The 14,892-nt window shown below is 42.6% G+C and overlaps 2 protein-coding genes across 2 annotated transcripts in view; both read left to right on the top strand.

Moving 5' to 3' along the window:
• Positions 1 to 3,048: 3,048 nt before the first annotated feature.
• immp2l (inner mitochondrial membrane peptidase subunit 2) overlaps positions 3,049 to 14,892 on the top strand; it is a 202,566-nt gene continuing 190,722 nt past the window's right edge. Inside the window, exon 1 of the mRNA XM_080874409.1 lies at positions 3,049 to 3,137. The gene's annotated coding sequence lies outside the window, so the exon portion shown is untranslated. The remainder of the gene's footprint in view (positions 3,138 to 14,892) is intronic.
• Positions 3,147 to 6,134, top strand: LOC308392340 (E3 SUMO-protein ligase ZBED1-like; the record flags this gene model as incomplete). The annotated part of the gene is made up of 3 exons (XM_080875316.1): positions 3,147 to 4,745; positions 5,008 to 5,269; positions 5,616 to 6,134. The coding sequence occupies exons 1-3, from the start codon at positions 4,564 to 4,566 to the stop codon at positions 6,132 to 6,134; spliced, it is 963 nt and encodes a 320-aa protein (XP_080731442.1). The 5' UTR covers positions 3,147 to 4,563.

Here is a 14,892-nt window from a genome sequence, read left to right on the forward strand (position 1 = left end):
CCACTCGGTGTGATAATGGCTTCTACATTCCACTTTTAATTAAGCCCTGAAGGAGAATTCAGGCCCTCATCATAAAAGAGCTATGGCTGCTTTAAAACTCTGATTGGTACGAGTACTTCCTCATTTGAAGCGGGCCTGCTTCCTTCATGTCTAATTCCTCGGCTGCTCTTCTTTTCTCAGGCAGGAGGTGATTGTACTCGTGCTGCATTTGATCCCGACTGCTGCGCGCTCAGCTGAGACCGCTCAGTTGTCCATCAGCAGCCTGTTTGACGAAGCCAAGTCTTTTAAAACTCGAGTCTTTTAAAACTCTTTCTGCTTTTCTGAGGTATAATCAGCTCTCCTCCAGAGACACGTGAGTTATTCTGCTGAATAATAAACTCTTAAATTTAATAAAACACAAGCCTCTGTGCGACCTGAGCGGGCAGCAGCTTTGTATTTTCCTTCCTTACTTCATTCATAACACACGTGAAAAGACCCAGGAAAACCAAGTTAACGATAAAAACGATAACAAAATAACGCTGAAAACCGATAAAAACCCTGAAAACCAAACATTTCACACCTGAGCCTCAACTCTCGCGGCCCGGTACCGGTCAGAGGCCCGGAGGTTGGGGACCGCTGCTTTAAACCGCTCTCTTCTATGGCAGAAATTTTTACTTTAGCCACAAACCTGTTAGCGGTGACCAAAGTTACACCAATATTAACTGCCCAACACTTCCGTTCCTCTAATCTGTCCTCTACTGTCCAGTTGAAGCTCCAGCAGTGAGCCCAGCAGCAGAGACAGACAGGTTTGGACCATTTATAGTGTGGGGATAGCTTCAAACTTCACCATCTCGTCCAGTACGAACACTTCTGCCTCCAAAAGTCTAAGAAGGTGGCGACCGCAAATCTCATCAGCGCTTCAAAAGCAATCTCAAATTTCACATCCCGACCTCCTGTCCTCTTATCCTCGCCCGAACCAGGAAAGGAGGTGAGGACGAGACTTACAGAGGATTTAACGACGTGAGAAGACCTCACCTTAGAGCCTCGTTTTAAAGAGCTGTCATTGACTAAGTCACAGGACAGAACTGATGTATTTTATGATGTGCTCGTGGAGTAAGTTTGGTTGGCTGGTCACTCTTGTGAAGGTACTGGTGTAACGACTCTCACAAGCCTTAGAAATGCCTCTGTGACTTTTCAGACTGATGATGTCACCGATGTTGTTCCTCAGCTGGTTCTTTATATCGTGGCGTGATCGTGATGTGCTGCTGGTTGAGATCTTTCGGCCTGTTTCACTTTGTCAGACAGCTTCTGTTTAAGAGGTTTGTGAGTCAGCAGGTGCCACAGTGATCAGCTTTGCTGTGGCAGTGAAACTGGGCTCAGTCACAGTTAATTCATGATTTAACAAAGAGGGCCGGCAGGTTTGGATAGTTTGATGCCTTAATAAACGAACTCGTCATCTAAAAACCGGATTGTGTGTTTACTCTGATTATCTTTGTGTAATCTAAAAATTTGTTTGATGATCTGAAACATGTAGGTGTGACAAATATGCAGAATCATGAAAATGAAGAGTATATACTCTTTCTTCCTTATTGCTTGTGTCAATGAAATATTGTTTCATGAAGACTCGAGGTAACTTTTGGATACGACTACGTGACTCGCAGAGGTCAGAGTGTGCGTGCTTATGGATTAACGTGGATGTGAGGGACACACCAGGCTGTACTCTGACTTTTTGAGCCTTTGTGTGTTTTGCCTCACGATTCAGAGCTTTTAATCAAGTGTACCTACATCTGTCATTGACATATATGTATTAAAAAAACAAAAAGAACTGATGCCGAGCACTGAGTGACACTTGGGTGACTAACAGACAAGATGAACAGCATCCCTCTGAGTGGTTTTCTTTGCAGCTGATGTGAGTCATCAGTGATCATTTCCTCAGGGAGACACTGTTCTGCTCTGTAAGTGTGAGCTCTCGCATTCATTTCCCACAGCAGGCTGTCCTGAAAGTGTCCATTAACAGCCTGAACGTCTGCAGAAATGGCAACATGACTAAAATGTAAATGCAAAGGCTGTTGTGTCAAATTAAGAGTCTATCTAATCTAGCAGTCTGGGGTGTCCTCGAGCCTCTGAGATTGATTTCTGAAGAATATGGCTGGAAACACTCATTATTTCTCTGATGAGACCCAAACCAGCAGTATGTTAGTCCATCTGTTAATATTCCTCCCTCTGTCTGTGGCACTCAGCTTTAAAGGCCATTAGTCTGATTGAGCCAAAAACCCCAGATGATTTTAAATTATCAAATTTGGTTGGAAGTCAAGGTGATTAAGAAATTATCCACAGCTTTCCAATAAAAGCTCAAACTTATTTTTACAAATCTAACTATGAGATAAAAGTAAAAATCTTAGAAAGTCACTGTTTGTGTCATGAAACACAGGAAGATGCAGACTGTGGAAAAAGAGCTGAAGCAACAGAGAACAACCCTTTATCAAATAAAGCAAAGTCCAAAAAACACAGCAGGGATTAGAGGAAGAACCGAGCGTCCCATCACAGCACAAAACAACAAAGTGGGAGGTAAAAGCTGTGGCTTTGTAAGTTCATGTTTCAGAGATGAAACTAAAACTTAACATTCAGTTATTCAAAAGTTTGAAAGGTTTGAGGCTCACAAATCTGAGATTAAGGCACAAAAATCAAAATGAGGAGGTAGAAAGGGGAAACATTTTGTAAATCAAATTTTGTAGATAAATACATTTTATAAATATGTTTTTAAATCAATTATTATGTAACACTCGGGATTATTAGCTTAATATTTGTAGTCTCTGAAGCCAGCACATTTTGTAGGTCAAAACTTTACGTGATACCAAAATGAATGAATAAAATGAGAAAATCTGAAACATGTATTTTTCTCATTTTATTTAAAAAGAAAAGAATTGACTGATTTTCGTTGGATTTGAAAGTTAAAACTGTGACAAATAAAAATAATCAAATAGTAACAAAGCATAAAACAACTGTGCTTTTATCCTTTAATTTTACTATTCTCGTTGTCCAAAATTGACCTAAAGGGCTTCCGTACATCAGAAAACGAGAGCGGTACGGACAGGCTTTAGGACCGGGGGGCCGACACGTGGTGACAGGACAACCGGAAGCCAGAACTCACGTTACTGGTAGGTGTGTTAGCTTTTAGCTTCTGAGCCTGTATCGCCGCTGCGCTCGTGCTTTAAACGGTGTTCAGTTGGTGGGAGCTCCGCTCCCCGCGTGTCTCTGCCTCTGTGAGGTCACCCACGTTTGTCTGTGACCCTAACACAGTCTGAAAAGTTAGCAGGACGGCTAGCAGCAGCTCCAGCTAGCTGTTAGCACACACAGGTCAACAGCATTGACAGGGAGCCTAAAGGTGGACGGAAGAGATGGTGTGAGGATGAGTGTTGTTAAGGTGGACTGTTATCGAAGATAGTTGATGGGTTTTTGTGAAAAATGCTGAAGAAGTGTGCTTTGCTCCTTGTGCTTCATCGTGTTTGACTTTAATAAACTGACTCGTGTCATGTAAAGCTCCAAACTCAAGGGATGAACTGATGTTGCCACATAAAACAGGCAGCTTAGCAGAGAGCCAGCTGTAAAGGACATCTCTGGGATACTTAGGCAACACAATAAGCCTGTCTCAGGCCACATAGACCAGTGCTGCTCAAGTTACTTGAAAATTGTAATTAGTTACTAATAACTGATTAGCTCTCCAAGAAAGTAATCCCATTACTTTACTGATTACTTATTTTCAAAGGTAATTAGTTACTTTTTAAAAACATGATACACAACCTGAATACGTAATAAAGTTATAGCCCTCTAGCCCAGTTCTGTTTTTTCTGCATAATCCATCATATAAAATGTAGTAAAATGGAAAAATCTCTTTTTAAAACTTTTCATTAGTTTTAATCTTTTAACTTTATTCACATTGCATCAAGCAAAAATTAAATTATATGCAAGAAGAAATGTGTTTAACATTTAAAGCTATTTTCTGCATATTCCAGCATATAAAATAAAATCATGTTTTGTGTTTACACTCTTTCACATAGATGCAAGTAAAACACAGCAGAAAATAAATCAAATCAAAGACTCAGCAGCTCTTAAATCTATTGTCACCTGTTTAGCATTAGTGTGGCGGGTGGAGGTTTGTCCACGGCGGTCATGTCAGTGGGAGGATCCGGGGGTTTCTCTGTGAATGTCACATTCCCGTGGCAGCGTGCTCGCTGCTCGCTCAGATTTGAAGTTTAATTTTTCGCTGTAGAAACAAGTTTCTACAGCCCTACATGCCCATCTCTGCATACGACAGTGTTTACCAGCAGAAAGACTGTTGTATGTAGGGCTGCCACGATTAGTCGACTAGTCACGATTACGTCGACTATCAAAATCGTCGACGCCTAATTTAATAGTCGACACATCGTTTAAATGCCGTAAAATCCTGAAAGGTGCAGGAATAACAGTAGGATTTTAAGAGTGTAATAACGGACTGAAACAGAAGATGGCGGAAATGCACCTACAAGGATACCGTTAAACGCCAAAGATGAAGAAGAAGAAGAAGAAGCAGCAGTCTCCGTTTTCATGGCTACTCGGCAAAGGAACTCGAAAGTCTGGGAGCATTTTGACCAAACAAAAGAAAAGAAGGTCCAATGCAAAATCTGCAAAATGGAACTTGCCTTCCATGGCAGTACAACGGCGATGCACGAGCATCTAAAAAGGAAGCACGTCGTGGCATCCGACGACGAAGTGGTACAGTCGTCTCGGTAAGATAATTGGCTAGTTAGCTGCTAACATTATTATAAACAGCAAGCTGCTAATTATTTGTGCTGTCAGCGTTAATCTCGTTAGTATGATGTTAACGCCATAACCGCATTAACGCAGCAAATCCCCGTTAGTCAGTGCCATGCAGCCCTCGCACCGCGTTTTCGCGCTAACGGGGATTTGCCGCGTTAACATCGTATTGACGAGATTAACGCTGAGAGCACTACTTGTTATTGCTTATATTAATAGCTGTTAACATTACAGGACTGCTAAAAAAATACGTTCGTCTTCAATGGACGACTTTGTCACCAAGCCAACAACATGTACACCTCGGCAAGCAGATGTCCTGACTGAATCAATCTTGAACATGTTGGTGACGGACATGAGACCCCTGTCTATGGTTGATGATCAAGGTTTCAAAGAGATGATCAAGCAGTTCAACCCATATTACCATGATAACTACCTACCAGGCCGATCCCACTTCACCAAATTGATGGAAAAGAAATATGATGCTGCCTTTGAGAAGGTTGGTCTCTCTTTCTCTCCACTCTCTCACACCACAAACACAAAATAGCAATTTGTATTAGAATTTAATAAATTTCATGATGAAATAATATAGAGCTTGCTGACTGAGGAACCAATAAATTAATCTTGGTTAAAGCATGTAATGGAAAGTTGTTGTTTTTTTTTTTTCTGATATGTTGAATGTTTATTGTTTAACATACGTAAGTGTATTTGATGTAACTGAGTTATTCAATTGGTAAATTCAAATCTTAATGCATAAACTGACAAGCATTATTAATAATTAAAAAATATACTGTAATATATTTCCCTAATGCTTACTATTGTTCCAAATCATCTCATATCTTTAGGTAAAGCAGACCCTTGGTGGTGTCAAAGGTTTCTTCACCCTGACTGCTGATGTCTGGACCAGTCGTGCAACAGAGGCCTACCTTGGTGTGTCTTGCCATTTCCTGAGTGAAGATTGGAAGATGAAGAGCTTCATCCTTGATACCATGCCTCTTGAGGAGAGGCATACTGGTGCCAATATAATGACATGGATGGAAGAGGTGCTAACAAAGTTTGACATCTTGCCTGCCAAAATAAAAGCAGTAGTACATGACAGTGGTTCCAATATGGTGGCAGCAATGCGACTGCTTGAAGAAAAACATGGATGGGCCTCTATCCGCTGTGCTGGACACACACTCCAGCTCATAGTCAATACTGCTCTCAAAGAAACCACCATCAGCAGAGCACTAGGTGCTGCTAGGCAGCTAGTGGAGCACTTTAAGAGAAGCGAGCTGGCTAGTACAAGACTAAAAATGAAACAGGAGCAAATGAATGTGAAGAAAAATAAACTGATACAAGATGGAATAGTACATTCCACATGATAGAAAGACTCCTCGAACAGTGCTGGCCTCTCACTGCCACTCTTTCAGATCCCGAGGTAACGCCAAGGGGGAAACACTACTTCGACTTGAAGCCAGAGCAGTGGGTGCTGCTTGAAGAACTGAAGCAAGGTTTGGCACCTTTTGAGACTGCTACTGTTTACCTTAGTGGACAGAAGTACACAACGGTTTCAGGTCTTCGACAGGTGGTCAAAGGGCTGACACGGGCTGTACACCAAAGCCAACTGGAGACGAGCTCAGGAAAATCTTTCATTGCCAGTGCAGAAAAAGGCATAACACAGAGATGGGGGAGTATATGTACTTTCTCAGCAGACAAAGAAAACCCTGTTATTCTCGCAGCTGCCTTGGACCCCAGATACAGAAAGTTGACGTTTTTGGCTCCTGAAGATGTCATCAGAGTGCAGGGGACTGTTGAAGTGCTTGCTGTCAAAGAAGCAAATGCTGGGACACATGAGCATGCAAAAGTGCAGACAGCCAATGGTTCAGGTAGAACTGAAAAGACTGCTTTTGACAACCTCCTTGAGTCTGACACAGACAGTCAGGGTGACAATGAGGAAGAAGCATCTAAGGAGGACCAAGATGTCCAAGTTGTGAGAAGTGAAGTTCAGCTGTACTTTAAAGAAGCCACAGTTTCTAAAAAGGATGATCCTCTTAAATGGTGGAGCGAAAATGAGGGACGTTTCCCCACACTATCAAAGCTAGCTAAATCTTTTCTGTGCATTCCTGCAACCGCCACCCCATCGGAGCGGATCTTCTCCACAGCAGGGAACATCTGCTCTCAAAAGAGAGCAAGCCTTTCTGCAGAACATGTAGAAAAGCTAACTTTCCTGGCTATAAACAATAATCTCGTGTAGATTGCTATACTGACTATATAGTCCCAAAGTTCAATATAGTTGTGAGGACTGAGCACAAAATGCTATTTTGTTATATTTGTTTTCGGGTGGCTTCAAACTTGAAATTTCATTAAAAGTTTAATAAACTATCATCTTGTCTTTATTTTTAGTTTCACATACCTTAAACACTTAAAGCTGTAAGCTAATGATAGTTGTATAAGAGCAGATGCATGCTGCTGCAATAATCTGTACGTTTTACGTCCAATGGATGCATGATCTGATTAGTCGACTAATCGCAAGAATAATCGGTGACTAGTCGACTATCAAAATAATCGTTTGTGGCAGCCCTAGTTGTAGGTCAGCACGTGTCCTTAAGTGTCCTTAAAGAGCTGAACTTCCAGCTAGAGGTGGGCGATATAAACGATATACGATAGAGATTTTGACTATATCGCTCTATCGGGATAGTGCATGTTGATGATGTCATCAAGCTGCGCCTGTTTTGGTCGAAAGCATCGCAGTGGCTACAACCATTATCATCTGCAAATTATGGCGGGCGACAGTCACAGCAAAGACATGAAGCACTGTTGAAATATGGGGAAAGCCAAAAACTGCGCTTCCTCCACTTCCGTAACATTGATTCATTAATGTTGAATCCTCTCACAGCTGTTCTATTCCCATGTTGTTGCAGTATATTAATGACTAACCTGGTATTGTGGATGAATAATCTCAGTTGTTCTCCTGACTGAAGTTTGGCCCGTGTACAGCATCCTGCTATGCGATTGCATTTGTCCCTGACCACCAGAATCCCTCACATTAACTTTTATCGAGTGGAAAAAAGTTGGCGTTCATCCTCCAGCTTCACTGTGTTTATGCTATGCTAACATAGCTGTGTCGCTAGCGATCACGTAGCACAACATCATATAGCTACCAGGTAGTCCAACTTCAGTAACCCTGCAAACGTCACTGCTGTTTATTTTTCTGTCTTCATTTATGTTGGAAGTGGTAGCAGAGCTGTACGTTTTAATTAGTTTCAAAAATCTCAGTCAGAACATGGTATGTCATGTTTAGGTGGAAACTAGCGAGCTAACTTCCTGCTAACTTCTAACTCCGTTAAATTTAATAAATTCTGTTTTCATGGATGCCTGGATGTTAAACTTAATAAAGCAGCAACGCTGATTATTTACTTAAAGATGAAAGAATTTAGACAGTTTTTAACTCTCAGTGTTCGTTTGACTTTGGGACCTGAAGTTGACGGAGTTTTGGACCCAGATTACTCCGCGAAGCTCCTCACTACGGCAGCCGTAATGCTCTGACAATCCATCAAGCAGTGCGGCTTACCACAGTTGTACTAAAATATTTTAACAGATTTGTGCCCAAATCGGTTCGAGTTTCGATTTTTGAGAAAATTAAAGGATTTTAAGTGCGCCTTATAGTGTGGAAAATACGTTATACAGAAGAAAAGAATATATCATTACCGCACATGCTTCAAATTATATCGCGATATGAATTTTAGGCCATATCGCCCCGCCCTACTTCCAGCTGTGCCGACATGTGTATCATCAGACTGTGGATAAGACGAGCTGTCTACAGATCTGATTATTAAAGACACGTTTACACCATCAGCTGCATCACTTAAGCTCATGTGTTATTTAAACAAGGAAAATCACTTAGCACGGTTGTGTGTTTATCGGGCACAATGGCTGCACCTGTGCCCGTCGGTATCTTCTTAGTGGTTTCACAGATCCCACATCTGCTCAGTGGTCCAGAACCAGTTCTTGAAAGTCACACTCACAGACTGTATATAAAAGATGGCTGTAGCCACTGTGGCGTCACTCTGTGGTTTTCAACTCTGGATTTTTTAACCTCCTAAGACCCAAACTCTTTCACGACATGTATTTTTAATTTCTCTTTGCTATCTGGGCTGATTGGGACCTGATGAATGTTAAAACAAAGATTTACCTGATTTTTGTTTCTGATGAAAATAATATCCACATATGAGGACATTCGTTTTAAATTTCGATAGAACAGTGGCAGTATAACATCCTCGTAAGTGGATATCAGGCCCTTGTAGAGCAAAATTTATTATTTTGGTTTAGACAACACAACATGTGATGTCCACATATAAGGATGCCAGGTCCCAGGAGGTCAAAGCATTTTGGACATGTTGTTACTACCAAACACAAAATAAAATTCAAATGGAAGCTGCATGTTTTGGAATGTCACAATAATCTCCTCCTGCATTTCCAAGCTCTAATATGTTTAAGGCCATTCTTGGGATTTGCGTAGTTAAACCTCATTATTGGGAACGTGTGTTACAAATTTCAACCACGTAGTTTTGTAACTGATCTTTCTGCAGGCCTTCAAACATGAAACTGCAGCAAATGTTAAAGCAAATTCAAGTTTTCCAATTTTTACATTCAGAATGGATGGATGCAAATTCTTGAAGTCATATTTTCAGATCTTTGGCCTAAAAGTTTGAATGGCGTATCTGAAGCAGCTCTCTAGTTCCCATCATTTGAAAATCTTTATGACCAAACTCAGAACCTTTCTGTTAAGAGGTGTTTCAGCACTCTGTCCACGGACTTCAGGCTGGGAACTTTTCTTGAATTTGGTCATTTGATCGAACAATATATCTATTACATCAGCCTTGAGAAACAGAGCCTTAAAAGGCAGTCAGAAAATTCAAATGTAAGACTTCTGAAGACTAAATCAATCAGAGGGTTGGATAGAATCAAATTCCAAGGACAGAACGAAATCAAATGTGACAAATCTGTGTCCTTTTACTTTGAACAACCTGCTGCAGCCTTTTTTGTCCACTGCAGAAATGATCTGATCGTCTTTTGGCTCTCATCGTTTATTCATTAATCCTGAGAGCAAGTAGCAGCACATCCAAGGACATGAGAACAAAAACAGTCACAGACAAAAATATTGGTTTCAAACAGGAAGTGTCTGCTCTTCCCTTTAATGAACAGAGCGCAGCAGGATTCATGTGGACAGAGACAGAAATAAACTGAACTAATTACAGCAGGTGGATCAGGACTTCTTCAGCGGTCTGATTCACACAGGTCTGCTGCAGTTTCATTGATAATATCTGTGCAGAGGATGATGAAGGTGGAGCTGCCAGGCAGGAGGAAGACCTCAGAGGAGGTTCATGGATGCAGTGAAGGATTGGTGCAGAGGGTTGGAGTGACAGACGAGGATGCTGGGGTAGGAGGAGGTGGAGGCAGCTGAAGCAGTGTGGCGACCCCTAAAGGAAGCATGAGGCGGTGCACACTGGGTCTTTATATCATGCTCTTCCTCTTATAGCTGCTCAGTGGCTCCATAGTGTGGTGGTTAACACATTTGCCTGATCTGCACCCGACATGAAAATCTGGCGGATCGAGTGTGTGGATCCGCCCTCTGTGAGAGAGAGCGTCTGATTTCGTTCAGCTCGTCTCCATCACTGCTGCAGCAGTGCTGATGCTGTTTAAGTCCATCATCCTGTTATGTTTACACTCAGTAACTGACATTTGACTAAGATGATGCTGTTCTCAGTTATACCCTGGACCTTGCTGTTCCACACCAGCCTCACCGTCTCCGTCTGTCCTCAGATGTTGACGCGTTCGATACTTTGATCATATTTTTAAGGTCGTCCGTCCTCAAACGCCCGTGGGGATGCTTCTGCTGGCAGATAGAGATCGAGCTTAGCTTAGCAGCTGCTGCCGCCTGAATTTTAGTTGGTAGATTAACAGAACTGTCGTTCAGTTTGGGACTTTTATTCATTTTTCTTTTTGTTTAGATTAGCTGTAAGCTGAATATTGAGTTTCCGTTGGGAACACAGAGGGGCAGATTTGATGGACGTTTCTGACATTTTAAAGATTCATCACACAAAAAAAAAACACTGGTGGAAAGATAACTGATTCTAAAAGTTTGTGGAGCTCGGTAATAATTGCAGCTTTCGCTTCTTCCTTTGTTCGAAGGACCCTTTTGTTGTGTTTCAGTAATATGAATTTGATTAGTAACTCTAGATTTCTTTTCATGAAATACTCTGAGCTGCAGTATAATTTCCACAGTAGCGATAATGTTATGCTGTCATGTTGCTGAAAGGCAGTTTGAGCTGCCAGCTTGATTAAATGTCAGATATTACAGATGTAATCAGCCGCGCTGCTGTCCTCCCTCCTCAGGAATATCAGATTATATTGTTGTTGTGGACTCGCACAGCTGAATGATATTTTTTATTACTTTTTATTACATAAACAAATAAATCTACAGTACATAACAAAATGAGACACGCACACAAGAAAAGAGCAAAATATTTATTTATAGCACATTTTTCAGAATCCGTCCAAGGTCGAAACATGCGTTGGAGCCCATAGACTGTATATAAAAGATGGAGTACAAACACGGCAGCTTCCACCACCAGCTGCTGTGTGTTTTTAATGAATTCAGTTTATGAGAACGAATCAGTTTGTTGGAAGATGTAATTATGCATTAATGAGTGCATATTTATGAATATTTCCTGTATTCATTTAGTGAAAATGACTGTGGCGTGAATAAGACACGGCGGGACCACGGAGCAACGTTCAGAGTCATCTTTATTTACATCTCACCACACCACACACACACACCAACCCCTGAGTCCCCGTGTTTTAACACGGCGGGCGTGATTGCGGATGCCGTGCAGGTGCGTCCGCACGGCACCGCAAACCACGCCCCACCACAATGACTAAACGTTGTGATTGATTCTAATCAGTCTGCTGAGTCTGTTTTATGCTGCTTTAACTTCAGCAACGAGAACAATTCAGTTATAATACAGAACTAATCAGTCGCTCAAGCTGCTTTATACTGTAAGGTCGACCCTACAATAATATACACGGAGAAAAACCCAACAATCATATGACCCCCTATGATCGAGCACTTTGGCGACAGTGGGAAGGAAAAACTCCCTTTTAACAGGAAGAAACCTCCAGCAGAACCAGGCTCAGGGAGGGGCGGGGCCATCTGCTGTGATTGGTTGGGGTGAGAGAAACATAGGTCTTACTGTAACGATCATAGCAGGTGTTCAGTAGAGCAGATGTTTGGTGCTGACACTGGAGCTGCTTTATTTCCTGTTCCAGGGCAGGTTGTTCCTGTTGCGCATTAGAGAGGTCAGTGGGAGGAGTCATCTGTGGGAGCCACACTCTCAGGCTTCAGACTCTAAATGCTCAGTTTTTCTGTTCTTGAATCTGTGTGATGTCATAGAGAGCAGATTGCCCTAATATGGTCATGTCAGACGGCCACCCTGACTGTGAACGCAGAAGCCCCGCCCACTTCTATGTGAGCATTTAGGAATACAAATAAGGCGGCTTACATAAGTCAACTTCAAATATGTATGCATTTCATATTTCAGAGGGAAAATGACAGAAACTGCTTGGCTAAATATGACTCCACCCACCAGCTTCTGGTCAGCTGACAGGTGCAGCAGGTGTAGGTGACATGTGGTGTAGATGTGCGTCCTGGTTGCGTTGCTGCAGTGTGATGTGGCGGTGGGAGGAGTCGTGCTGTTCCGTGGTGTTTGCTGCTAAACGACCTCAGCAGGGAGGAAGATAACTTTTTTTTTCACCCCCAGCTCACGAAAGCTTTGGGGAAAGAAACCCACATTTCACCCGAAATATCGCACTCGGGAGGAGATGTCTCATTTGTTCTCTTCTAAGTGCTGTCATTTGTGATTTTTGCTGTCGTTTCTCTTGACAAGTGCATTTTGACACCTGCTATTTGGTTCATAACAAGCCTGTGAAGCAGCCACAAGGAGAAAGATGTGCAGTGCTGCCTCGGCCAGGTTATTTCGGTGTAATTTCTGTGCTGTCGAGTGGCTTTCAGCCTGTATTTGTGTTCCAGAGTGGCTGCCGGAGCTAATGACTGCATCGCTGGTGGGCCAAACTGCCCATTAGTCCTCCAAGGTGAGCGGAAGCAGGCATTTTTGTAATGCCTTCCCTGCTGCCGTTGCCTAAAAAGCCACGTCTGATGTTCTGCATGAGAGACAAATCCCATTTGTGTCCCGGGCAGTGGGCCTGGATCCGCCCAGCTTACAGTCAACACTGACACCCGTCCAGTAATCACCTTAGTTTTGGCTGAGCGAGCACGGCGAGGCTCGGCGGGCTGGAGATGAATAAATATTCAGTTAAGGTTAAAGAGATTATCTGGCGGATGACTTATTTCATATAAGTACCTCATACAAAGTCAGAGCAAATGTCAAAGTTGTCGAGGGGGGGCTTTTAGTTGGCCCTCTAAATGCGGGCATAAGGGTGCTTGTGTGTGTTTGCCGGTCACAGACTTTGTTGTGGAGCTCAGAGTCTGGTCTGTCACAGGATATATGGGCATCAGATGTGCTGTGGATGATCTGGGTCCACACAAGATCGATGTTTATCTTCCTGGTGACCTTTCCTTGAGATCTTAGCTGCTTGGACTTGGTGAACATCACCTACCAGTGTGAGGATAAACCCCTAAACTGCCTGTTCTCTTACAACCATTACCACACTATAAAATATTTTCAGTTTTACTCCTTTATTGATTTTTTGTGCAAATTCTAAAGCAGAAAATTCCCCTCCTGTGTAAAGCGTCTTCTTTTGAAGAGTCGGTGCCCCGTTATTAAAGTTACTACCAGAAGAACTCCCCACAACAGAAGCTGTCTGATAAAGTGAAGCAGGCTGAAAGATCTCCACCAGCAGCACATCACGCCACGATCTAAAGAACCAGCTGAGAACCAAAGTCAGTGACATCATCAGTCTGAAAGGTCACAGAACCACAGTGAGAGCCGTTATCTACACATGGAGGACGCTGGAACGGTGCTGAACCTGTGACCATCGACGACGTCAGAGGTCATGATTCAACCACAAGAAAGAGAAGAAATGGCTCCATGGGAGAGTTTAAGGAGAAAACCACTGCTGACCAAAAAGATCACAAAGGCTCATCTCACATCTGCCAGAAAACATCTGGATGATCCCAAAGAGTGTTTGAGCCCCGTCACATCTGATGAGAGATCATCACAGCAGCGGCAGACACGGTGGTGGTCTCGCTGTAACTGAGGGAACCATGAATCGACCAGAAAACCCTGACGGAGGATGTCCGCGCATCAGTTCATGCCATAAAGCTCAAGAGCACTCGGGCAGCAGGACAATGATGCAGATGAATTTGGAGTTGTCAGCACTAAATCAGACTGAGATGCTTCATGTTGGAAAACCCTCCAATGTGTCTGAATTCAAACACACCATCAGGTGACCTCCATGTGTATGTATCGCCAAAGGATGGACTCTTTCATATGATACTAATGTTTAGGGCTGCTCGATTATTTTCACTGATATTGAGATCTCGATTATTTGATGATATTTATTTAACAATAACAATGTGTTGAATAATGACTTTAAAAAATAATATAAAACAGTGCAAATACTGATAACAGTGCAAATGTTTGCAGTATAACAAATCAATGAAAAATGTAAACATCTATGTTTAGTGAACTTTGCAGTGTTGCTCTGTGGTGCAGCTACACTGTAGCAAAGTTTACACACTGTGTCCACTTGATCCACGTCAGGGCAGGGATAGCTCAGTAGGTAGAGTGGTGGCCCCATAATCGGAAGGTCGGGGGTTCGACTCCACTGAACGGCTACCCTGAGGTACCCCTGAGCAAGGTACCGTCCCTACACACTGCTCCCCGGGCGCTGCACTGGCGGCTGCCCACTGCTTCACTGGGTGAATGGGTTAAATGCAGAGGAACTATTTCCCTATGGGGACTAACACGCACACTTTACACTTTACTTTACACTTTACACGTCTGACTGAACCCATAATGTTTCCACACCACTCAAGTTTTGTTTTACCTCTTTTCAACCAACGGCAGTCACTCTCCTCTCCAAATAACTTCTGCTGAGCTTTCCGAGCTTCCCTCGGGT

This window comes from Rhamphochromis sp. 'chilingali', assembly GCF_963969265.1.
Source record: "Rhamphochromis sp. 'chilingali' genome assembly, chromosome: 2".
NCBI lineage: Eukaryota > Metazoa > Chordata > Actinopteri > Cichliformes > Cichlidae > Rhamphochromis > Rhamphochromis sp. 'chilingali'.